Source organism: Falco biarmicus, chromosome Z (assembly GCF_023638135.1).
Source record: "Falco biarmicus isolate bFalBia1 chromosome Z, bFalBia1.pri, whole genome shotgun sequence".
Classification (NCBI taxonomy): domain Eukaryota; kingdom Metazoa; phylum Chordata; class Aves; order Falconiformes; family Falconidae; genus Falco; species Falco biarmicus.
Genome location: NC_079311.1, coordinates 55,629,489 through 55,649,374, shown reverse-complemented (window position 1 = coordinate 55,649,374; position 19,886 = coordinate 55,629,489). Strand labels below are relative to the sequence as shown.

At 44.8% G+C, this 19,886-nt stretch overlaps 1 protein-coding gene and 1 long non-coding RNA gene across 9 annotated transcripts; both read right to left on the bottom strand.

Moving 5' to 3' along the window:
• Nucleotides 1-2,617: 2,617 nt before the first annotated feature.
• On the bottom strand, nt 2,618-11,498 carry LOC130142561 (uncharacterized). 8 transcript variants are annotated; one of them, XR_008819449.1, is made up of 4 exons: nt 11,242-11,498; nt 9,444-9,545; nt 8,558-8,649; nt 5,872-7,245 (listed from the first exon to the last, which is right to left on the bottom strand). XR_008819449.1 is itself a non-coding variant. In XM_056324749.1 (4 exons), the coding sequence occupies exons 1-4, from the start codon at nt 11,379-11,381 to the stop codon at nt 8,124-8,126; spliced, it is 618 nt and encodes a 205-aa protein (XP_056180724.1). In that variant the 5' UTR covers nt 11,382-11,498; the 3' UTR covers nt 7,980-8,123. The 8 variants fall into 8 exon arrangements, 2 of the variants coding, with proteins under 2 accessions (XP_056180724.1, XP_056180725.1); XM_056324749.1 differs by lacking the exons at nt 5,872-7,245; nt 9,444-9,545 and adding exons at nt 7,980-8,361; nt 10,208-10,355; XR_008819446.1 differs by adding an exon at nt 2,618-4,201 and having other exon boundaries at nt 7,017-7,245; nt 8,558-11,498.
• A 2,966-nt stretch (nt 11,499-14,464) lies between these two features.
• On the bottom strand, nt 14,465-19,549 carry LOC130142563 (uncharacterized). Its single transcript, XR_008819450.1, has 3 exons — nt 19,325-19,549; nt 17,557-17,617; nt 14,465-14,590 (listed from the first exon to the last, which is right to left on the bottom strand). It is a non-coding gene; the product is annotated as an uncharacterized LOC130142563 (long non-coding RNA).
• Nucleotides 19,550-19,886: the final 337 nt, after the last annotated feature.

The window sequence follows — 19,886 nt, the reverse complement described above, 5'->3', positions numbered from 1 at the left end:
AGAAGTGGCTGTGCCACTCTTACTCTGCTGCTTCTTCTGCCCTGTCTTGCCATGGTGGGGATGTCTCCTGGCTAGCTTCCCAAAGCCCATCTTCTGGCCAGGGCCTTGTCTCATGTGGCATGGAGGCAGTGCAAAACTGGGCTCCCATCTTTTTTCCTCCCATAGGTGCAGCCCCTGTCAGGAGGCCAAGGACACCAGTCAATGGGGGGCCATCATACTGTTGTGCCAGAGAAAATGGGAGTGGTGGCCTTGCCGAGCCACACGGTACTGTGAGCCACCAATTCCAGGCTGGGAGGAGCACACAGTGGCTGTGTGCTCATAGCAGACGCCCATGCCCCACTGTAATACTTTTGGAGCTCTGCCCTGAGTGGCCTCCTGGGGCAGACAACACTCCTGCAGCAGAAGGAAAGGGCATCATAAGCCTGCATAAGAGCTTTGTGTCTCCTCAAGATGAAAGGAGAAAGGCTTTTCCAAGAGCAAAAGGGGCATCAACAGCCCTCTGAAAGAGAGAAGCCAGCAGCAGCCCCGCCAGATGTGCAGTGGGGCCCACACAGCTCCTAGAGAACAGGTATGTGCATTTACTCCTCCTGGGGACATGAGCAGGTTTGTAGGGCACACACCCCCCAGTGCAGGGCTGGGGGAACAGGACAGGGAAGCTGGGCAAAGCAAGAGACGTGAGGCTTGGGAAACCAACTGTAAGTGCAGAAGAAGCTCAGCTCTGCCTGAACTCAGCCTGAGAAAATGAGCATAAGTTCAGCACTGCCTTTCATCCCACGTTTGCACCAAGCCCGCCTGGCTCACCTGGGACCGATGCTCCTGCAGAACCAGCGTCATCCTGCCTGGAGCCACCTAGCCTATGTGACCGTGACAAAGCTGGCTACCATGTCCATGTCTACTGCAGTAACCTCAGGATGCCCCAGTACGGTAGAGGCCAAGAGGCCAAAGATTCATCCACGCTCCCTCCCCAGCCATGCCATCAGTGCCCTGCCTGTGAGAGGATGCTGCCTGGCCCTCTGAACCTGGCTCCCAGGGTACAGACAGCACCTGCCCTCTCCGGACCATAACTCTGGCCCTGCCCCACAGGGAGGGAGTGTGTGGGACCAGCGCTCACTTGACTGCAGGGGCCTGGCACACACCCTGATAGGTGTCCTTAAGAAGGGTCCTCAGGGTCTCCTCTGGTTTCTTTGCCCAGGGTTGGTCTTCCGCATTGCTTACAGCCTGGCAGTGGCCATGCTCTGTGTCCAGAGATGCCTCAGCACAGGTATCTCCACCTGTGAGTACAACATGTCTGGAGTGAACAGGAAGACAGGGGTTCTCCATGGAGTGGATAAGGGTGAGCAGGGGGAGATTGGTAGTGGTCCCCACCAGGAGACACTGGCTCCTCCAGATTTGCTGCTTTTCAGCTTGTAAGATAAAATCTCCCTGTGCTCTGCCTTTGAACATTGCTAACATCAGGTCTTACTCTTTTTCAGGAAAGATCAGCACCCTGAAAAAGGAAAGGCTCTTCACTATCCTCTTTTTGAAGAGCTTAGGTGCTTTTGGTGAGTATTTGCACACTGACAGCAGAGGCATGGAGGCGTAGGGTGCAAGCTTCAGCATGAAGGAATGGAGCTGATGAAAGGAAAATGAACAAACAAAAACATTGAATAAGATTGTCACCTTCCCTGTTCAGCAGTGCAGTACTGTGTAAATCTGTCTGAACAGAAGCATGGGCTGGGCTGCATGGTGGTCCCTTCTAGGGCCATGTCCTGAGACAACTGGTCCGATGATCCAGTGTCAAGACTGGATCAACCTTTTCATGCCCTTATTCTGGGTTAAGAGTGCAAGCAAGTGCTTGATAAATATCTTAGTCATCCCTGCAGCAAACGTTTCCTCGTCAGTGACCCATTTTTCCTAATGAGGCTGTTTTCACATTACAGGTTTAACTGAGTATTGAGGCAGGGAGCAGCACCACCATCTGGGCAACACCCCATCAGCCACAGTGGTTTATTATGCATGTAGTAATACTGGTCTCAAAACCTGCTGTCTGTTTTGAGCAAGCTTAAGATACTAGTTTATTTTTGAAGATCATTCCACCTCTTTTTATCGTATTATTTATTGTTTACAACATGGAAGGTGTTCATGTTCATAAAGGTCACCTTAAACTTCATTGCAGTGAGTAAGAAGGGCTACATTGCCTTCAGAGGCATCACAACACAGGTTTGGTGCAGGTTGAGTTGCAGTTTTGTCACAAACTCTGCAACTAGGCAAGTGGCTTTGCAGTCACACTTGAAGGACAAAATAATAGGACTGAGCCCTAGGCAAGGTGCAAATAATCCCCAGACTCTGAGGGTCCCGACTGGTAGCAGTACATCTCAGTGTCTTACAACAAACTTTTCCTTCTGCATTCCAACAGCAGGGCAGGAAAGGCAGGCACATGCTGCTGGGACACAATAAGCTCTGCAATGCAGGCAGACTCACCAGAAACAGGCATTTACAGTCCACAAGTGAGTTCCTAGGTCATCTCTGATCTTTCATCCCACTCCTTTCATTCCAGAAATGACACCCAACTTATTTCAGGTTGGATAAAGACTATAAAATGGGGACTTTCCAAGGAAATTAAAAGGAGATAGCACACTAGTCTTTGAGGCTGTACAGCGTTTTATTATAAGCATGAGATAAAGCACATTTTTCTTAGGTGCATCAAGTTTTTATGACATTCTGCTTAAATAAAGACCGGTCATACAATGAACCTTTACAAAGAAACAACTCTGTCTAAACAAGAACTGCCTTTTCCAAGCCTTTGGGTACCCTGTTTTGTATTGGCATGACATTACACACAGAGCTACACACACACCCACACACACACACCAAAGAGTATGTTAGGTCATTCAGTCAAGCCTTCAAAAGACAGGAAATAACTAAAATCAGGCTGGTAACATGGGCAACGATTTCTGGAAAATAATGATGAAAAGTTTGAAACCAGGTGTTTAGTTGATGCCAGGCTGCTCGTATGCAGCCTCCCATAGTGGCAAGTAATTTTGCATTGAGTCAGACCTCTCACCCACTCTGACTGTCTTTCCTATCATACACTTGTCACATGCAGAGTTAAATCTTACAGATTTTTTTTGTAATACATGAGAAAACATGACAGTGTTGAAATTTGGAAGGTTATATGTTACAACATTAAACAGCATGAATATTGTGGATAAACAGTTCTGGGTACAGAACGCATGACTTAGGGCTTTGCTATTGCCCTGCTTTTGTGCTAATTAGCACAAAGATAAAGAATTAAACTGACGTGTTCCAGGAAGTTTTGTACTACAATCAGTGATAAAGATGTAACTTCAAAGGCATTGATACAAATATCTAAAAGCAGTGTTAACAGTGGCACAGTGCAGTGTGTGGCTATTCTGTTCTGTTTCCTTTCTTAAGATGGTTCCAGCGTGTCTTTTTGTAGTACCGATGTGACATTAGGGACCAGTTCAGCCACTGAACAGAACGGCACAATACAGAAAACAAAACCAAACCCTACATCAAAAGGTGTTTGAGATGTAAATCTCAAGCACTCAGAAGTCAGTAAATACCCACCCTGATTATAGCACCTGTATGGACTGCTTCCCTTCACTGTGGGTGTCCACACCAACAAAAAGCACCACATCTACATTGTGACTGAAAGCACAAAAATGCCTAGCCCTTCACCCCTGGCTGCAGCCTCCTTTTAAACCCCACACGTCCAAGAATGTGGGTGTGGAACTGGCCCAGCATGGTAAGTACGTTGTGCATTTTTCTATTCATTGTGTGCAATGATCCACAATGAACCACTTCCACAAATAAGCAAACCTTGACAGCATCACCTCTCTCTTATTTTTTCATTAGCTTCATAGATATTCTGACAGTTGTCACTGTCACATATCAGCAGTTACTCAATGTTTAAAATAACAATATACAATTGGCATTGTGGGTCCCTAGGGAGAAAAATTTTAGTTTTGAGTGAATTTTGTGGACTCACTGTTTAATTGTCTTCTTTCACACTGGACAGCACATGAAACAACTTAGTGTTAAAAAGTTGCTAAGTCTCCAGACTCATGCATAGCTTTAGTACAAAAGTTTGGAAAAATAATCAGCCACCATGCTGTCTTCTGTTCCCAGAATTGATAGTCATGCATGGGAATGCCCTTCCAGTTCTCTTCATCAATTATGTCTCTTCCCATTTTCATACCTGGTTTGCACACCAGTGCGGGAGAGGCAGGTTAGACAAAACTGTATTGCAAATGTGTCTTTGTATGAACCCCCTTCATTCACAGCCATCTAAAAAGAACTGCAATACCATCAAATTTGCTCTTTGCGCTGCCAAACTATAAATGGAAGGCTACTTTCTAATGCATCCTGTGACAGCAGGAGGTGATGACAAAGCTATACACAAGTAGAATTTGCTTTCAAATAATAATACCTCTTGATGGCTGCAGAAGAAACCAGGAAGATCTAAGCAGGATTCCTCACATCCTTGTGCCTTCCAAGTGCAGTGCATGTAGCCTGGAGGTGTGCCACACCACAGGGCTGACAGGGAGCTCAGAAGGTCATGCAATTCCCCTTTCTGCCTAAGGCCAGCATCAGCAATGCCTAAACCACAGGTGCCAATCTTGAAAATCTTCACAACAGATTCAAAGATGAGCTATCACAAAGGAATGATGGGTTAGCTGCCAAAGTCTCACTAGTAGTAGTTTGGAAACTTGGGTGTTTCCTCAAAACATGTAGCTAAAACCAAGAGGGCATAGCATAAATGCTGGCTGAGAACCTACCGTCTGTCAAGAATAGAGACCTGGATGCTTAACACTGCGAGGAAAGTGACACTACACTTGGAATTAGTTTCACAGCCCTACCATGACTGAAGCTATAGCTTTATCCTTTTCTTGTTCAGCATGCTACCATAACTTAAACATATAAAAATAGCTACAAAAAGACAACCACTTACTGAATTTTGCATAGTGTAATACCACCTTTATTGTCTGCAGCGCTGGCTTTCAGGATTTTCATAGGAATTGTGATGCACAAGAGATTTTAATGTTTATTTGGCAAAACCGACATGCCAGATGGATGAATCATGTGAAGACAGTGGAGCTGTTGTTTACTCTGATGGGAAAAAGTGTTTGATTTCAACAGCAGCATCACACAAAGCTCACAGGCCAAGGGAAGAAGTGATAGCAATTGAGGACAACATCATTTGGTTGAACCAGTGAAAGTACAGTAACATACATCGGTGACTAAACATTAATTCGTCCCTGTATTCCTGTTGAGGTACCGCATTGAACTGTCACGATCTCTGCTCACACAGGAATAGCACCTGACACACTGTCCACATGACTGCAGTGTGGCCATCTGCTGAGCCCTGCATGACTGCCTGGGGAAGCACTGCAATGGGAAAGCTCTGCTGCCTTATTACTGGTGAGACACTGGTGAAAGAAAAAAACACCTGACCAAAAGGTACTAGGAGCAATCTTGCTTGCCAGCTTGCTGCTGGGCTGTGTTCCTCCTCACAGCATCTCTTGTGAAAAAGAGATCCTTTGGTTATTTCAGTTTGCTGATGTTATTTCCCTCTCCCTTCATCAGGGCATGTTGAATTACTGGAATGGGCAGGAGTGCTCACTGTAATGTTTGGAAAAAATTCACTGACAGGGGAAAGGGTGGAGGCAAACAGAATGCAAAAATTATAGAATCATACAATCATTTTGGTTGAAAAATACCTTTAAGATCACAGAGTCCAACCGTTAACCTAGCACTGCCAAATCCATCACTAAACCATGTCCCTAAGAGCCACATCTACACATCTTTTAAATACCTCCAGGGATGATGACTCAACCACCCCCAACCCCCCACCCCCCCATCCCCAGGCAGCCTCTTCCAATGCTTGACAACACTGTCAGTGAAGAAACTTTTCCTAATATCCCATCTAAACCTCTCCTGGCACAACCTGAGGCCATTTACTCTTCTCCTCTTACTTGTTACTTGGGAAAAGAGACCAACACCCACCTCACAGCCTCCTTTCAGGCAGTTGTAGAGAGCAGTAAGGTCTCCCCTGAGCCTCCTCCTCTCCAGACTAAAGAAACCCAGTTCCCTCAGCTGCTCCTTGCAAGCCTTGTGCTCCAGACCCTTCCCCAGCCCCGTGGCCCTTCCCTGGACACGCTGCAGCCCCTCTACGTCCCTCCTGCAGTGAGGGGCCCAAACCTGAACACAGGGTTCGAGGTGCAGCCTCACCAGTGCCGAGTGTAGGGGGACAGTCCCTTCCCTTGCCCTGCTGGCCACACTGCTCCTGACACAAGCCAGGGTGCTGCTGGCCTCCTTGGCCACCTGGGCACACTGCTGGCTCATGCCCAGCCGGCTGCCGACCAGCACCCCCAGGCCCTTTCCCACCAGGCCCTTTCCAGCCGCTCTGCCCCAGCCTGTAGCGCTGTGTGGGGCTGGTGTGACCCAGGTGCAGGACCCGGCACGGAGCCTTCTTGAACCTCATCCAGCTGGCCTCGGCCCATCGGTCCGGCATGTCCAGATCCCTCTGCAGAGCCTTCCTGTCCTCCAGACAGGATCAACACTCCTGCCCAGCTTGGTGTCATCTGCAAACTTACTGAGGGTGCACTCGATCCCTTTGTCCAGATCATCAATGAAGATATTAAACAGGACTGGCCCCAGCACTGAGCCCTGCGGAACACCACTTGTGACCAGCCACCAGCTGGATGTAACTCCATTCACCAGCACTCTTTGGGCTTGGCCATGCACCCAGCTGATTTTTTTTTTTTTTGGTTGGTTGGTTGGGGTTTTTTGATCAGAAAAAGGAAGTATTTTGCCTTTTAGCATTTACCCTTTCCCTGCACACAAAATAGCTGTGCTTTCTTGCTGCATGTTCCAAAGTCAGAAACTCTGCCCTTTTTTAATTGGTGTACACAGCCTCAAACTGTCTGTTGACACAGCTGGCTGAGAGGTTACACCAGGGTAAAAATGGGATATTGTCAAACAGCTACAGAGTAGAAATCAGGAAAACTTACCATCTGTCTAGGTGCTTGCATTATACTCATCTGAGCTCCCAGGCTGTTTCAACACCAGTACATTTCAGGGGGTTGAGCCTTTGCTACATTGATAGAGAACTCTAAAGTTCTGAAACTTCAAAATGCTTCTGCCCCAGCAGATCCCTCAGAGAAGGTGAGACAGGCTGTTTCTCAACACCTCTTCCTTGAGGAGTTCCCCAGCAAGACTGTCATCTTCATGCAGGACTTCCTTGTAGAGCAGAAGTGATAGACACTATAGGTGATCATAGAAAAGATCTTTGCCAGCCCTTTACTGTGAAATTAAACTGTCTTGTTCAAGGATAGTGTGTTGAGGGCATTCTTCCTTCCCCAAAGGCACACATAACATCCTCCACTCTTAGCGCAAATCAGTTACAAAAAAAGCCTGTTGGAATATGAGGCTGAGAGTGCAGATTAGTTGACCAGCTACTAGGAATGACATCAGAGCATTCTAGTCACTGTGGCAACAGTCCCCTATTAAGAAGCATAATTGTTCTGATCAGTGGAAAATGCTTTCATTTCCTATACCAAAAATCCAATCGCCATTTTAAAAACTATGGCTCGTGACTTTCTTACATCTTAACACTGCTCTATTATGAGCTGTCTGTTATTAAAAAGACACAAGCTCATCATTTACAGCCAATGTCTACATGTTCTTAATACTGTGGGTTTAATTCATAGCATGTATGTAATCACTGTTAGAAAGAACATAAATTAATTAAAATAATCATTTAGACTACCTACAACAAATCTGAAATCCAGTGTTTACTCATCTTACTAGATACTAAATCTAGAAAATGGCTGCTAACTTGATTCCCACTGACTGGCATTACTTTCTTTCCAGATACACTCTCACTTACAGTATCATCTCCTACACAGCACATTGTTTATATTTTGTTCCCTTATACAGTCTTATGAAGTTACAAGGCAAGGTAGGTAATAAGCCAGAGCCATACAGCCCAGTTTGCACATACTTGGTGCAAAAGCTCACTTAATAGCAAGCCATTCCTCTGCTGTCATTGCACTGGGATGTTATGCTGTCATCATCTCTCTGATTAAGAAAAAAAGGGAGGTTTTCCCCCCTTCTATTCACAACTCTTCTGATGTTGCATCAAAAGAGTTACATTCTGCATATGTAAGGACCTCGTTATCCAGTCTGTACTTGGGAAAATCCCAACCTAAATAGCTTGCATGAAACTTGTAATATTTATCTCCTGCCTCTCTGCCCTGCATTTCACCCCTTCGCAGACGAGTGTTGTGCAGCCATCTTCCTGAAATGGGACTTTGAGGGTCAAGGCCACTGACCAGCCTGTTGTGCCAGCACTTCCTGGACAAAAAGGACAAAAATCAAGAGGGATGGTTTGTGGTTCTGGGCCATGAGTGAGGGCATGATACATATGAGGATCTGCACTCACACAAGCCCCACTAGAAAACTCACTCCCGAGGTGGAGCCTGGCTCCAAGGCACAAATTTAGGCACCAATTTTGCCATACTACTCTGTATTGTTAATAGAAAGTGGTTACCTTCTTTTGCTTCTAGCAGTAGCAGCTGTACAGACCGGTGATGGGTGGTACCATGCCCTCTGAGCAGCAGCCAATCCTTCCAAGCAAACAGACTCAATTTTTGGGAAAAAAGAATTAAAAGATAAGTGATAACATCTGATTGTCAACACTCTAAAAAAACCACTGATATTCCCACTCATATACACATAACAGGAATAATTCTGTCCATAAGCTTATCAGAAGACTTCTAACTGACCTTAAGTGCAAGCACATTTTTTTTCCCGTATCTGTGATACAGTTTAGAAATGTCAATGAATTAACCTTATTTAAATGATAATAACGTATGAATTACAATGAACATTTCTTACATGAAAGCAAAAATTTATGGAACAAAATGTTTTGCAAGGTAGGACAGAGTCAACATAGGATGAAGCAAAACTCTGCAGACCAACTTTTGCAAGCTTCCCAAATAACTCTATTTACTTCACTGAAATACTTTTTGAAGATGTAAATTACCACAAATTGGGGTTCTACACATTTACACTGAAAAAGAGATTTGAATGGATGAACAGTATAGTTCATCATTTCAGCCAAAATAATTGTTACCTCACACAAAAAAAAAAAATAGTGCTGAAGACAAGGAAAATGCCTGAGGCAAGACTGTCATTTTGGAAACAGTGCTTGGAGGAAAAGTACGAACCCCACTCTAGGATTATATCAAGTTCTTCAACAATGGAGAATGTCACCATCTTCAAGGGTGAAAGTAAACCACGAAGGTGATGCCACATACCAAGGACACTCCTCCTAACAGAGTAAATCAAAGAGTATGCAACTGACATATCCAAAGCCAAGAAGTTCAATGATCTGAACAATTAATGAAGCCTCACTTCTTATGGATCTGTCTTACATTGTTTCCCCAGCAGGGCTCTGATGACATCTGTCTCTCACAGACACACAGCATCATGACTCTTGCAGGAATTTTGTATACTGAGACTGTCTTAGCATGTAGCTGGGATCGTCAAGGTGCCAAAGTCATTCCAAGAGGAGAAAAACAAACAGACATACAGACACATACAAACACATTCACAGACATGAATGCAGGACCAGATAAGCCTTATCCTCTAGGAAAGAGAACAACCAAATATGTTCTAGTGATAAGCTCCACAGAAACTCTTTTAAATGAATTAAACAGATGAGCTCTTCTACCCTGATTTTGGTCAAATACCAGTCCAGTTGTCATCTGATACCTGTTTAGTGGCCTCCAGCCCATTTCTACTGAATGGTGGGCTCTAAGCTTCATGAGCTTCAAAAGCTGCAATAGGTATTCTGTTAAGTTATAGCACAGAAAACAGGAAATCAGTGCAATGAAAAGTCAGCTCCCCTTTGCCCCAACATGTCAGGCACCACAGGGTTCCTAACATTGATTGATGTGTCTGTTGGACATAGAGGGTGACACCCCCTCCTCATCTCCCCTGACTGTTTTTCCTGAAGAGCCTGTATCCTTCCGTTCCAACATTCCACACATGGGAGCCATCCCACCACATGTCAGTGATGCCAGTAAGATCACAGCCCTGCAGACATGTGCACATCTCTAACTCCTCATGTTTATTCTCTGTGCTACAGGCATTTGCATAGAGGCATTTAAGTCAGGCCCCGACGAAGCTGACTTACTGGCTGGAGTGGCTGGAATTCCTCCGTGCTGCTCTTCAGGTGCTCTCCTGCTGACCTGCAATCCCTCTCCAGAATCTGGGCATCTCTTGCTGGCAATGGCATCAAAATGGTAGGAATGGGATGGACTGAAGTTCCCCTCCACCTGCAACTTTAGTTTAAAGCCCCCTTTGCCACCTTGGCAAGCCTATGACTGAAGAACTCTTTGTCTCTGACAGATGGACCTCATCAGCCCCCAGCAGACCAGGTTTCTCAAAGCACAACCCATGACCTAAGCAGCTGAACCTCTGTCTGTGACACCTGCCCTGCAACCATTTGTTGATTCGCTAGATTTGACTGGTCCTTTCAAACCCCCTCCCTTTGAATGGAAGGGCTGATGAAAAAACTATCTGTGCTTCAGAGTCCCTTAGCACCACTCCCAGGGCTCAGTAACCCCTCCTGATATTCCTCTGGCTGCTCCTGGCTGTATCACTGGTCCACCCACATGAAACAATTGCGGCTGATTAAATAGTGGACTGCATGAGGCCTGGCGGCCTCTCGGTGACTTCCCTGACATGCGCCCCTACCAAGCAGCACACCTCTCCAAAGAACACACCAGGTCAGCTGAGGCGCACCTCCCAGGAGAGCCGCCTCTGCTGTCACCGTCGCCTCTCCTTAGCTGCGCTGGCCGTTACACAGGGAGCAGGCCGGGCTGCCTCAGGCGGCGCCGCCATGTCTCCTGCGGTGGCCGCCGCGTCTTTCCCTCTCACTCTGCAGAGCGGTGAGGTGGCCCTGACAGGGCACCGCAGCCTTTGGGGGAATCTCTCCCTCCTGCAGGTCCCTGCTGTTGCACGCTTCCCTTCTTCAGTATCACCGGCCCCCTCCGCCCCCTCTGCGTGTGCCAGCAGGGGTTTTCGGCTGTTACGCCGTGGACCCGCGGCAGGCTGCACCGGGAACCAGCCATCTAACCCCGCCTCCGCCTCCCTGCCCTCAGGCTGCCTTCCCACCGCCTCCTGCCGCTCAGCCGCCCGCTGCGGGAGGGCTCCCCCCGGGCACACCTGTCGCCTGTCCCTGCCCCAGGAGGCGGCTCCAGGTGCCCGCTGCAGGCTCTGCCCTCTGCGGCTCCCGAGGGAAGGGCGGCGGCGCAGAGCCCCCCAGCCGGAGCTGCAGCCTTGGCTCTCTGAACAGTGCCCGCCATTCTGCCTTGAGGCCCCGGTGGAATGAGCGCCCGTCACCTGCGCAGGTGGGCACTGACCGGTGCCCGGCTGCTGCCCTGCGCGCACTTCTCTGCCCCGGCCTCCGGCAGCCGCCCACGTCTCGTCAGCCGCTCTCGCGAGAGCTGCGGCCGCAGGGGGCTGCGCGCCGCCGGGGTCCCCGCGGCGCAGGGTCCCTGTGCGCGCCGGCCGGGCTGCTGCGCGCGGGGACACGGCTGCGGGGCCGGTCGCCTAGGGGAGCGGCTGTTGGTGGCGCTGACACCGCGTTTAACCTGCAGTCTGAACCAACACCAGATTTCGGTGAGACAGAGCTCGGTCTGGGTATAGACCTCCAGAATGCCATGGTTTATCACCACCTGCAGTTGGAAGAATAATTCACAGTTCTGTCTGTTCTTAACTAGCTGCCAGCACTCTGCCAATATTCTCCCAGGTCCAAAAATTTTGGATCTGGGACCTTTATGCCTTTGGAGAAATTTACAGGCTAGTTATGGCACACTTCGTCAGTCCTTCACACATTGAAAACAAAGAGCCAGCAACATGGTCCTGGAACAAGGTGAAAATAAACACCTTCCCTCCTTGCTGCCTCTCCTCTGCATTGAGCAGCGCTACAGAGAGCTGGCGCACTGAATCGTTTGGCCAGCTATGTTAGCAGCAAAGGTTTTCTCCCCTCAAACTGGGTGTAACTGGAGAGGTCTTAAGTCTGGCCCCACAGCAAGCAAGTGCATACTGATGTTTAGAACGGGATCTAAGCACAGGTTGTATTGCTGCTGCTAAGCATACACATCTCAGTGGTTTAAACTTCCTAATTTAAGCACCTTTGCATGATCTTCTGTATTGGAGAAGGGTAAGTTTATTATTATTTGGAAAATTTATCATTGTTTTGATCTGGAATTTGTAACTTCTGAAATAATTTACATTTAAATGAAGGACTAAATAGCTGCAGAACATTTTCTTCCCATATAGATAACTTAAAATAATGAATTAGACTTTAAAGTGCTCGTGCTGGTCTTACATTCACCATGATGGAATTTTATTTGATGGAAACTTCAGAAGAATCTGTATAGGATTTCTGAATTTGTTTCCCTGTCAAGTCAGCTAAAAATACTTTCTGCGTGACACATTAAAGAAGCAGTAAAAATGAAGATAAATATATCCTTGGAAGAGAGGCGCCATAAGCAGAAAAACTCCTTTCCAGGACTTGTGGTTTCCATGCTGAAAGTACTGGCCCTCAGTCTACACATTCAATTTGCTCTCAGAACACCTGAGACAGCACAAGCAGGAGAATGCATTTGTCACTACTGAACTGAGCACTGCTATCCTTTGCTTCTTTTTTTACTTCACCTGGAGCACAGAGACATTTAAAATTTAGAGCCGCACTCAGTAGCCCTCATTTAGCTGATTTGGTACAGAAGGTGTGAGATGTAATGCACTAGGTGGCAGACAAAGAGTATAGACTCAGGTCTGGTTTTCCACAGTAAAGGTAAGCTGACTTGGCTGTGCATTATGTTCCCTTCCTGCCATTTCCTCTTCAGCATCTTCCTGAAGTGTTCATATTTACAAATAAAAGATCGAAAACCCTTCCCACTCTGTAAGTTATTATTCAGCTGGGTTAAGAGGATCAGGAAATGCAGCTAGGGCACTAGTACCTCCCTCATCACATAAATCACAGCCTTCAGACAAAGCAGCATGTTGCAAGGTGACACCTCCTTCTAAATGCTCAAATGTAGAATAAAGCCTGCCAGCCCACTCTAAGCCATTACAGATGGCAGGTAAGAGCCAAACATCCTTGAGACAGTATCCACTGTTCTACAAGTAAAAGAACCACAGTTCTGCCTTGACCTTAGGAGATTCACGCAAAGACAGCTGAAGGATGCAGAAAGGATGCTGTAGACTTCTCTTCGCTTCCACGCTACACACCTTTTCTGTGGCTTAGAAACAAGTTTAGCAAGTACTGACCTTTTCTCCTGCTTTCCCATGCATGAAGTTTTGGTCGGTGTCTATAAATATAAGAAAAATTTACCTCAAATAAATGCCCCTATAGCTGCAAAAGCAACATTAATTTATGTTGGCCTGAGCCAAAGTCAGCCATGCACACCACTCCCTGGTACAGTGTTTTCTTGCAAGATTAAGAGTAATTGGTGTAGAGAACTGAGCAGAGGCCGCTGCAGTGCCAATGGTAAAAAAGGATATGCGTCCTTTAACCTTCAGAAAATGTCTTAGTAAAGTACAACACATCTGTCTCCAGCTTTCTTTAAGCAGCTTTGGCCCAGTATTATTTTCTGTCAAACCATCGGGTCTTTTAAGCAGCACAGCTCTCACCTGCTACTCCTTGCACTTAAAACACTTTACAACTAAGCTAATAAGTTCATTCTTCCCACAAGCTTGTTCCATAAAATACATTTTTTAAATGCTGTAAAGACATGAAGAGACACAATAGTGGCCAAAACTATACGCTGTGGACTGGTACACTTGCTAAATTAGCATGCCTTTTCCCATTCTGATGACCTGGCTTTCAGCTTTTCTAGTGCTATTTAAATTTAATCACGCAAGCTGAAACTGTATATACCAGCTGTCTGTCAAGAACTGATAATTTTTCTTAATTTTAATGACAAAATTTTGTCAGAAGTGTTTTGTTATTTCTAAGAATAGGACTAGAGAATGTGTTGCTTTGCTGAAGTTAAAAAATGCTGGCAACACATCCATGGGGAACTTTAAACTCTCCCTTAAATGGAGTAGAAACGTAGTATGTTATGGGTAAAAGGGCATCAGAAGAGAAGGCATATCACAGAACAACTGTCAGCCTGTTTCCCAGCCTTGATGACACACAGTGAGGCAAGAGCTTCTCACATCTGCTGCTGAAGAGCTTAGTCAAGCTGTAGGCACAGCAAGTAAACTGGTATTCCAGTAAGGAAAGTAACCTTCCCCATTCCAGCCAGTCTCAACAGCTTCCTCTTCTGCCCTAGGAGACATGTAATGCTCTCTTTCATACCAGGTAGAAGATGGCCAACAAAAAGAACAGGAAATAAATACAGCTGATAAAATTAAAGCCTTTCTTAACACTTGCCACTGCTTCCATGATATGTTTTTTGCTTTCTATGAACCGTCAATACAAATTCCAAAAAAACAAAAGGTGGCTGTTGGTTTGGAGCAGGCCAGTGCTTGTAAAGCAGGTCTGAATATTTGACTGGAAATGCTGTGAAGAGAGATCATCATATTATTATCTGTGCCTTTAGGGGTCTGTTTATTTCTGTGAAATCACTGCTCTGATGTTCTGTAGGAAAATACCACATCATTGCAATTAAAAACTAGAAAGGAATCAAAGTCCAGTGGAAACTAATCCTGGAAGCTACTGGCTTTTGAAGCTTGATTATGCAACTCTAATAAAACTCTGATCGGGTTGGATCATGTAGCTATAATTGAAAATTTTGGAGGTACAATATTTACTGTATTTGAAGATACATGTATATAAACTGCTCTGTTGTAGTAACTGAATCTGTAGAAATTGTGATTTTTTTTGTTGTTAGTGATAAGCATACATACATACACACACTTCCTTCATTAGCCCACTCAAACACTTCAGTATCAATAGAAACAGATACCTTATCCCAGGTCCACCCTTGAAATCCCTATATTGCAACACAATGGTCTTCCAATTAATTGTCATTCCCTTACCTTATCTACTCAGAGTCTGAATTCATCCCTGGTTAAGCTTGTTGCACTACATTTTGTTTGTGAGGCATCCACTCTGTGATAACCAGCTGTTTAATGATGTCCTACAAGAGGATTTAGGTTCATGGATTTTTGACTGCATCCTAATTACAAGCTAAACACTGCCTAAAATTACAGCTTTGTTTCCATAGCACAAAAATGGACACACCTCTGTGAAGTCCTTTCCTTACTATGTCACAGCATTCATAAAAATGTTACATTATAATCTGCTCACAGTTAATTGAGAGTTGTTTTGATGCTTTCTGTTGCATCTGCCTAGCAGTATGCTGTGGTGTTATCAAGCAATTTACTGTCTTTTGTGTGTCTTTATTTTATAAATTTTAAAATCACTCATTGTTTTCCTTTATGAAGTTACACTTTGCTATCACTGTTTGCTGGGTTAAAAACTGGATGGATGGATGGACCCAAAGAGTGGTGGTGGATGGAGTTACATTCAGCTGGTGACTGGTCACAAGTGCTGTTCCCCAGGGCTCAGTGCTGGGGCCAGTCCTGCCTAAATCTCTATCAATGATCTGGATGAGACGATAGAGTGCACCCTCACTAAGTTTGCAGATGCCACCAAGTTACAGGGAGAGTGTTGATCTGCTTGATGGTAGGAAGGCTCGGCAGAGGGATCTGGACAGGCTGGACTGATGGGCCAAAGCTAAGGATCTCTGCTGTTCCTCTGTACTATAATCCATGTCTAAATGTATTTAAGGTGATACTGGGCAGGTTGCATTTGGCAAGGTAGGAACCTTACAGAGAAACTGAATTAGGTAGGAGTTTATTTTCACAGAATTATGTTTGTTGTTGAGGTTCAAGAAGGCTCAGTGCCAGGTCCTGCACCTGGGTCACACCAGCCCCACACAGCGCTACAGGCTGGGGCAGAGCGGCTGGAAAGGGCCTGGTGGGAAAGGGCCTGGGGGTGCTGGTCGGCAGCCGGCTGGGCATGAGCCAGCAGTGTGCCCAGGTGGCCAAGGAGGCCAGCAGCACCCTGGCTTGTGTCAGGAGCAGTGTGGCCAGCAGGGCAAGGGAAGGGACTGTCCCCCTGCACTGGGCACTGGTGAGGCCGCACCTCGAACCCTGTGTTCAGGTTTGGGCCCCTCACTGCAGGAGGGACGTAGAGGGGCTGCAGCGTGTCCAGGGAAGGGCCACGGGGCTGGGGAAGGGTCTGGAGCACAAGGCTTGCAAGGAGCAGCTGAGGGAACTGGGGCTCTTTTGTCTGGAGAAGAGGAGCCTCGGGGGAGACCTTACTACTCTCTACAGCTGCCTGAAAGGAGGTTGTAGGCAGGTGGGAGTGGGTCTCTTTTCCCAAGTAACAAGTAAAAGGAGAAGAGTAAATGGCCTCAGGTTGTGCCAGGAGAGGTTTAGATGGGGTATTAGGAAAAGTTTCTTCACTGGTAGGGTTATCAAGCATTGGAAGAGGCTGCCTGGAGGTGGAGGGGTGGGGGGTTGGGGGTGGTTGAGTCACCATCCCTGGAGGTATTTAAAAGATGTGTAGATGTGGCACTTAGGGACATGGTTTAGTGATGGATTTGGCAGTGCTAGGTTAACGGTTGAACTCCATGATCTTAAAGGTATTTTTCAACGTAAACAATTCTACGATCCCATGATGGGTAAAAAAAATAATAATTATTACTTTTTTTCAGTATAAGCAAAGCAATTTAGAATACTGCTAATATCAATGTCAAATAAACAGTTCCTTTTCTCCACAACAAGCATTTGATGTGTTCGGAAAACAACAGAGGTTGTAGTTCATTTATATTAATAGAAAGCATGAAGAAAACTGTCAAAAGCTTCTTTAATGATCGTTCCCTGCTCTTTCCCTGCCCACCATTGCTACCAAATAACACAGTCCAGTCGCTTTAACGTCTGTCAGTATGGTTCTGTATTCAAAGCCCAAGAGAAAACAGAATACACATTGGATAAAGACAACTCTGTTAATCACTACCTGCCTTTCATTATAGCTCTTTCATGCTTGTTTTGAAAGCATCTGTTGATTTCTCTAAGCAATGAATAAAAATCCTTGATATTTTTGCAAAGAAATAGAACCAGTTAGTGAAAAGGTACTCCAGAACCCATAATACCTTTTTTCTTGTCTATTTGGATCTCAACGAAGAGACATACGATATAAAAATATAGATGTGTTTTAGCTAAGCCACGGGAGGGAGCTGGTGCGTAGGCTGACAACAGCAACGACAATCCTTTTCACTGCTTTTGCAAGGCTGTTCTTACTGATGCTGCTTGCACACACACTCAAAATCAGCCTTCTTTAAGGAAATTTCCTAGAATTGCATGGAAATCTGAAGAGCAACGACTGCCTACCTGCTCACAGCCTCCACCCTGAGCACATGGATCACACTCCTTGAGCACACCTTCAGGATCACTATCTCTGAAAAGAGCTTCAGGGCAAAATGTAGTTTAAGGCAGCACAGGCTAACTTGCACGCACTTGGAAAACAACCAGCATAGCCTGAACCTGATATTTTCTCACTGTGTGGAGGAAGGAAGACCTGAATGAGACAAAAAGCATAGTTTTTACTTAGGTGTGCACTATGTACTTATACAAAGAGATCTATTTCTGAAATCTGACAACATTCCCATATATGGAAAATATGGATATATGTTTCTTATAAATGTTATATAGAAGATTGTGCAATAAGCACAATTGAAATATATACAGATTACAGGAATGGCTTTGCAGTTAATGTCAGCCTGATTGCCAAGGTCTTGTGAGAATGTTGACAGTTTATATATCTGGCAACAGCAGCATGACTGACTCATTACTTACAAAAGTATTCCCTCTCATTTGTCCTCTTTCAAGTCTGGAGCACATACAGAGGATATCAACTCTTCAACCAAAATCAGATGCTGTTTTCAAGTACTTTGTAACTGATCCCACAGTTAATTCACAATCAGATTCTCTCTTTCTCCAAAAGAACTTGGATCAAAAATAAATAACAATAGCCAAGGAAACATCATTCTGTGAAAATAAACTCCTACCTAATTCAGTTTCTCTGTAAGGTTTCTACCTTACCAAATGCAACCTGCCCAATGTCACCTTAAATACATTTAGACATGGTTTATAGTACAGAAGAACATCAGAGATCCTTCCTGAGTCTCACTGAATAAAGAATTTTACACTGTAGGCGCTAAAGACTTTCTAGTCCTTTGAAACATAAATCTCTTAATCAGGCACTTAAAGAGGTCAGAATAATAGTAGAGCACAATCCAGCTTGCTGAAGTTAGAGACTTCCATGGCAAAATCAAGTGTGGGACTGCCTTGTCTCAAAGACATTCAGAAGAATATACTTCTTTCTTACTGTTTTTAAAGTAGGATGCCTCTGCAGTTATTTCTTAGAACAGCATTATTATTGTGATTGCTTGTGTAAGCTGTTGCGACGCAGCGAGGTGAAACAAGTGCTTGACGGTATAAGGACACTTTCACTGGCCACGAAAAAAGACAGACAAATCCATCATGCTTAGCCAGCAGATCCAAGTGCACAAAGCAAAGTATGCTGAAAAACCTACCACACATGCTAATAAAAGCAACAAATGAAAGCACAACGGATATGCATGGTAGGAAAAAATGAGGAAAATACAGCATTAATGACCATCCCTACTGCTCTCAGGAAGGAGCCAAGGCACAATGGTCAGACCAGTATTTTCAAAGCAAGAAGTGGAGTGTTCAGTTGAAAATACTGAAGCCTAGTTTTCAAAGTGCTGAAGATTAGTAACTCAAAGGCAGGCATAGCATAACAGAAAATGAGCCAATCTAACTGCTGAGAACACAAAACGTAAGCCATTTTGAACTATTTGCAGTTGAGTCCCTATTTTCCAACTACTTAAAATTCCAAGGAACTGCATTTTTAGAGTCCCACTCAGCAATAAGGAATCTATTAAATGATAGGGAGTAATGTAAGCGGTTAGAAGAAGTCACCTTATTTTAAGATGACAGCTTCTAAGAAAAACAGTAATACAAATCTTACTCTTGCATAAAAGCATTAGAATTATTTTATTAGTTACAATTATGATTATATTTATTATCTTACAATTTCAGCAAAATAAATTATACCAAAAATTATGCTATGTAAATAATAAGAAATAAATCAGCACAGAAAAAGCCAACTATTTAAGAACTTCCTGTTGTTATTGTAGTCTTTTGTTGTGCATGCTTACATTTCAACTATATTAAAAAGGGTGGGGGCTAATATACTTACATAGAATTTTCTCTAGTACAATTCCAGTAATCCCACTGACAACAATGAGATTAGTTCTATGATAAAACTGGAAATCAGACGTATGGGACTGGTTCCTAAGCACACACAAAGTCTAAGAAAATAAAACAGGACAGACAAAATAAAATAAAACAAAATAGATACTAAGTTAATTAATATACATCTTTTAATAATGAATTGTAACAATGCCAAATAGTTGATTTTATTGTGTGCATATATTCAGTGAGATTGTCCTCTCACCAAGAAAACAACAAAGGAAAAATTGATACCAGCACGCCTGCAGTGAGCAAGCCAAAGGAAAATATTTTTCTGTCTTCTAATCTTCTTGTTTAAGCTTTTTATTTCTTTACTTTTCTCTTCCGTGGCAAATCCCCTGTCAGTTTTTACTGACACTTCATCAAGGATCACATTGCTTTGCTACAGCCTATTGGATGCATGAAAGGGGCAAATGTGAAAAAGGCGTTAAGATCTTGATATATGCAATGGCAGAAGGCCAGCTGAACCCACAGACTAGAGAAACTGAAGGGTGGCCAACTTACAGGCA

Coding starts and splice junctions, on each gene's coding strand:
- LOC130142561 (XM_056324749.1), bottom strand. CDS start 11,381: ATGGCGGGCACTGTTCAGAGAGCCAAGGCTGCAGCTCCGGCTGGGGGG. Junction 10,356..11,241: donor GGGGCAGGGACAGGCGACAG/GTGTGCCCGGGG, acceptor TTTAAACTAAAG/TTGCAGGTGGAGGGGAACTT. Junction 8,650..10,207: donor AATTCCAGCCACTCCAGCCA/GTAAGTCAGCTT, acceptor CCAAAAATTGAG/TCTGTTTGCTTGGAAGGATT.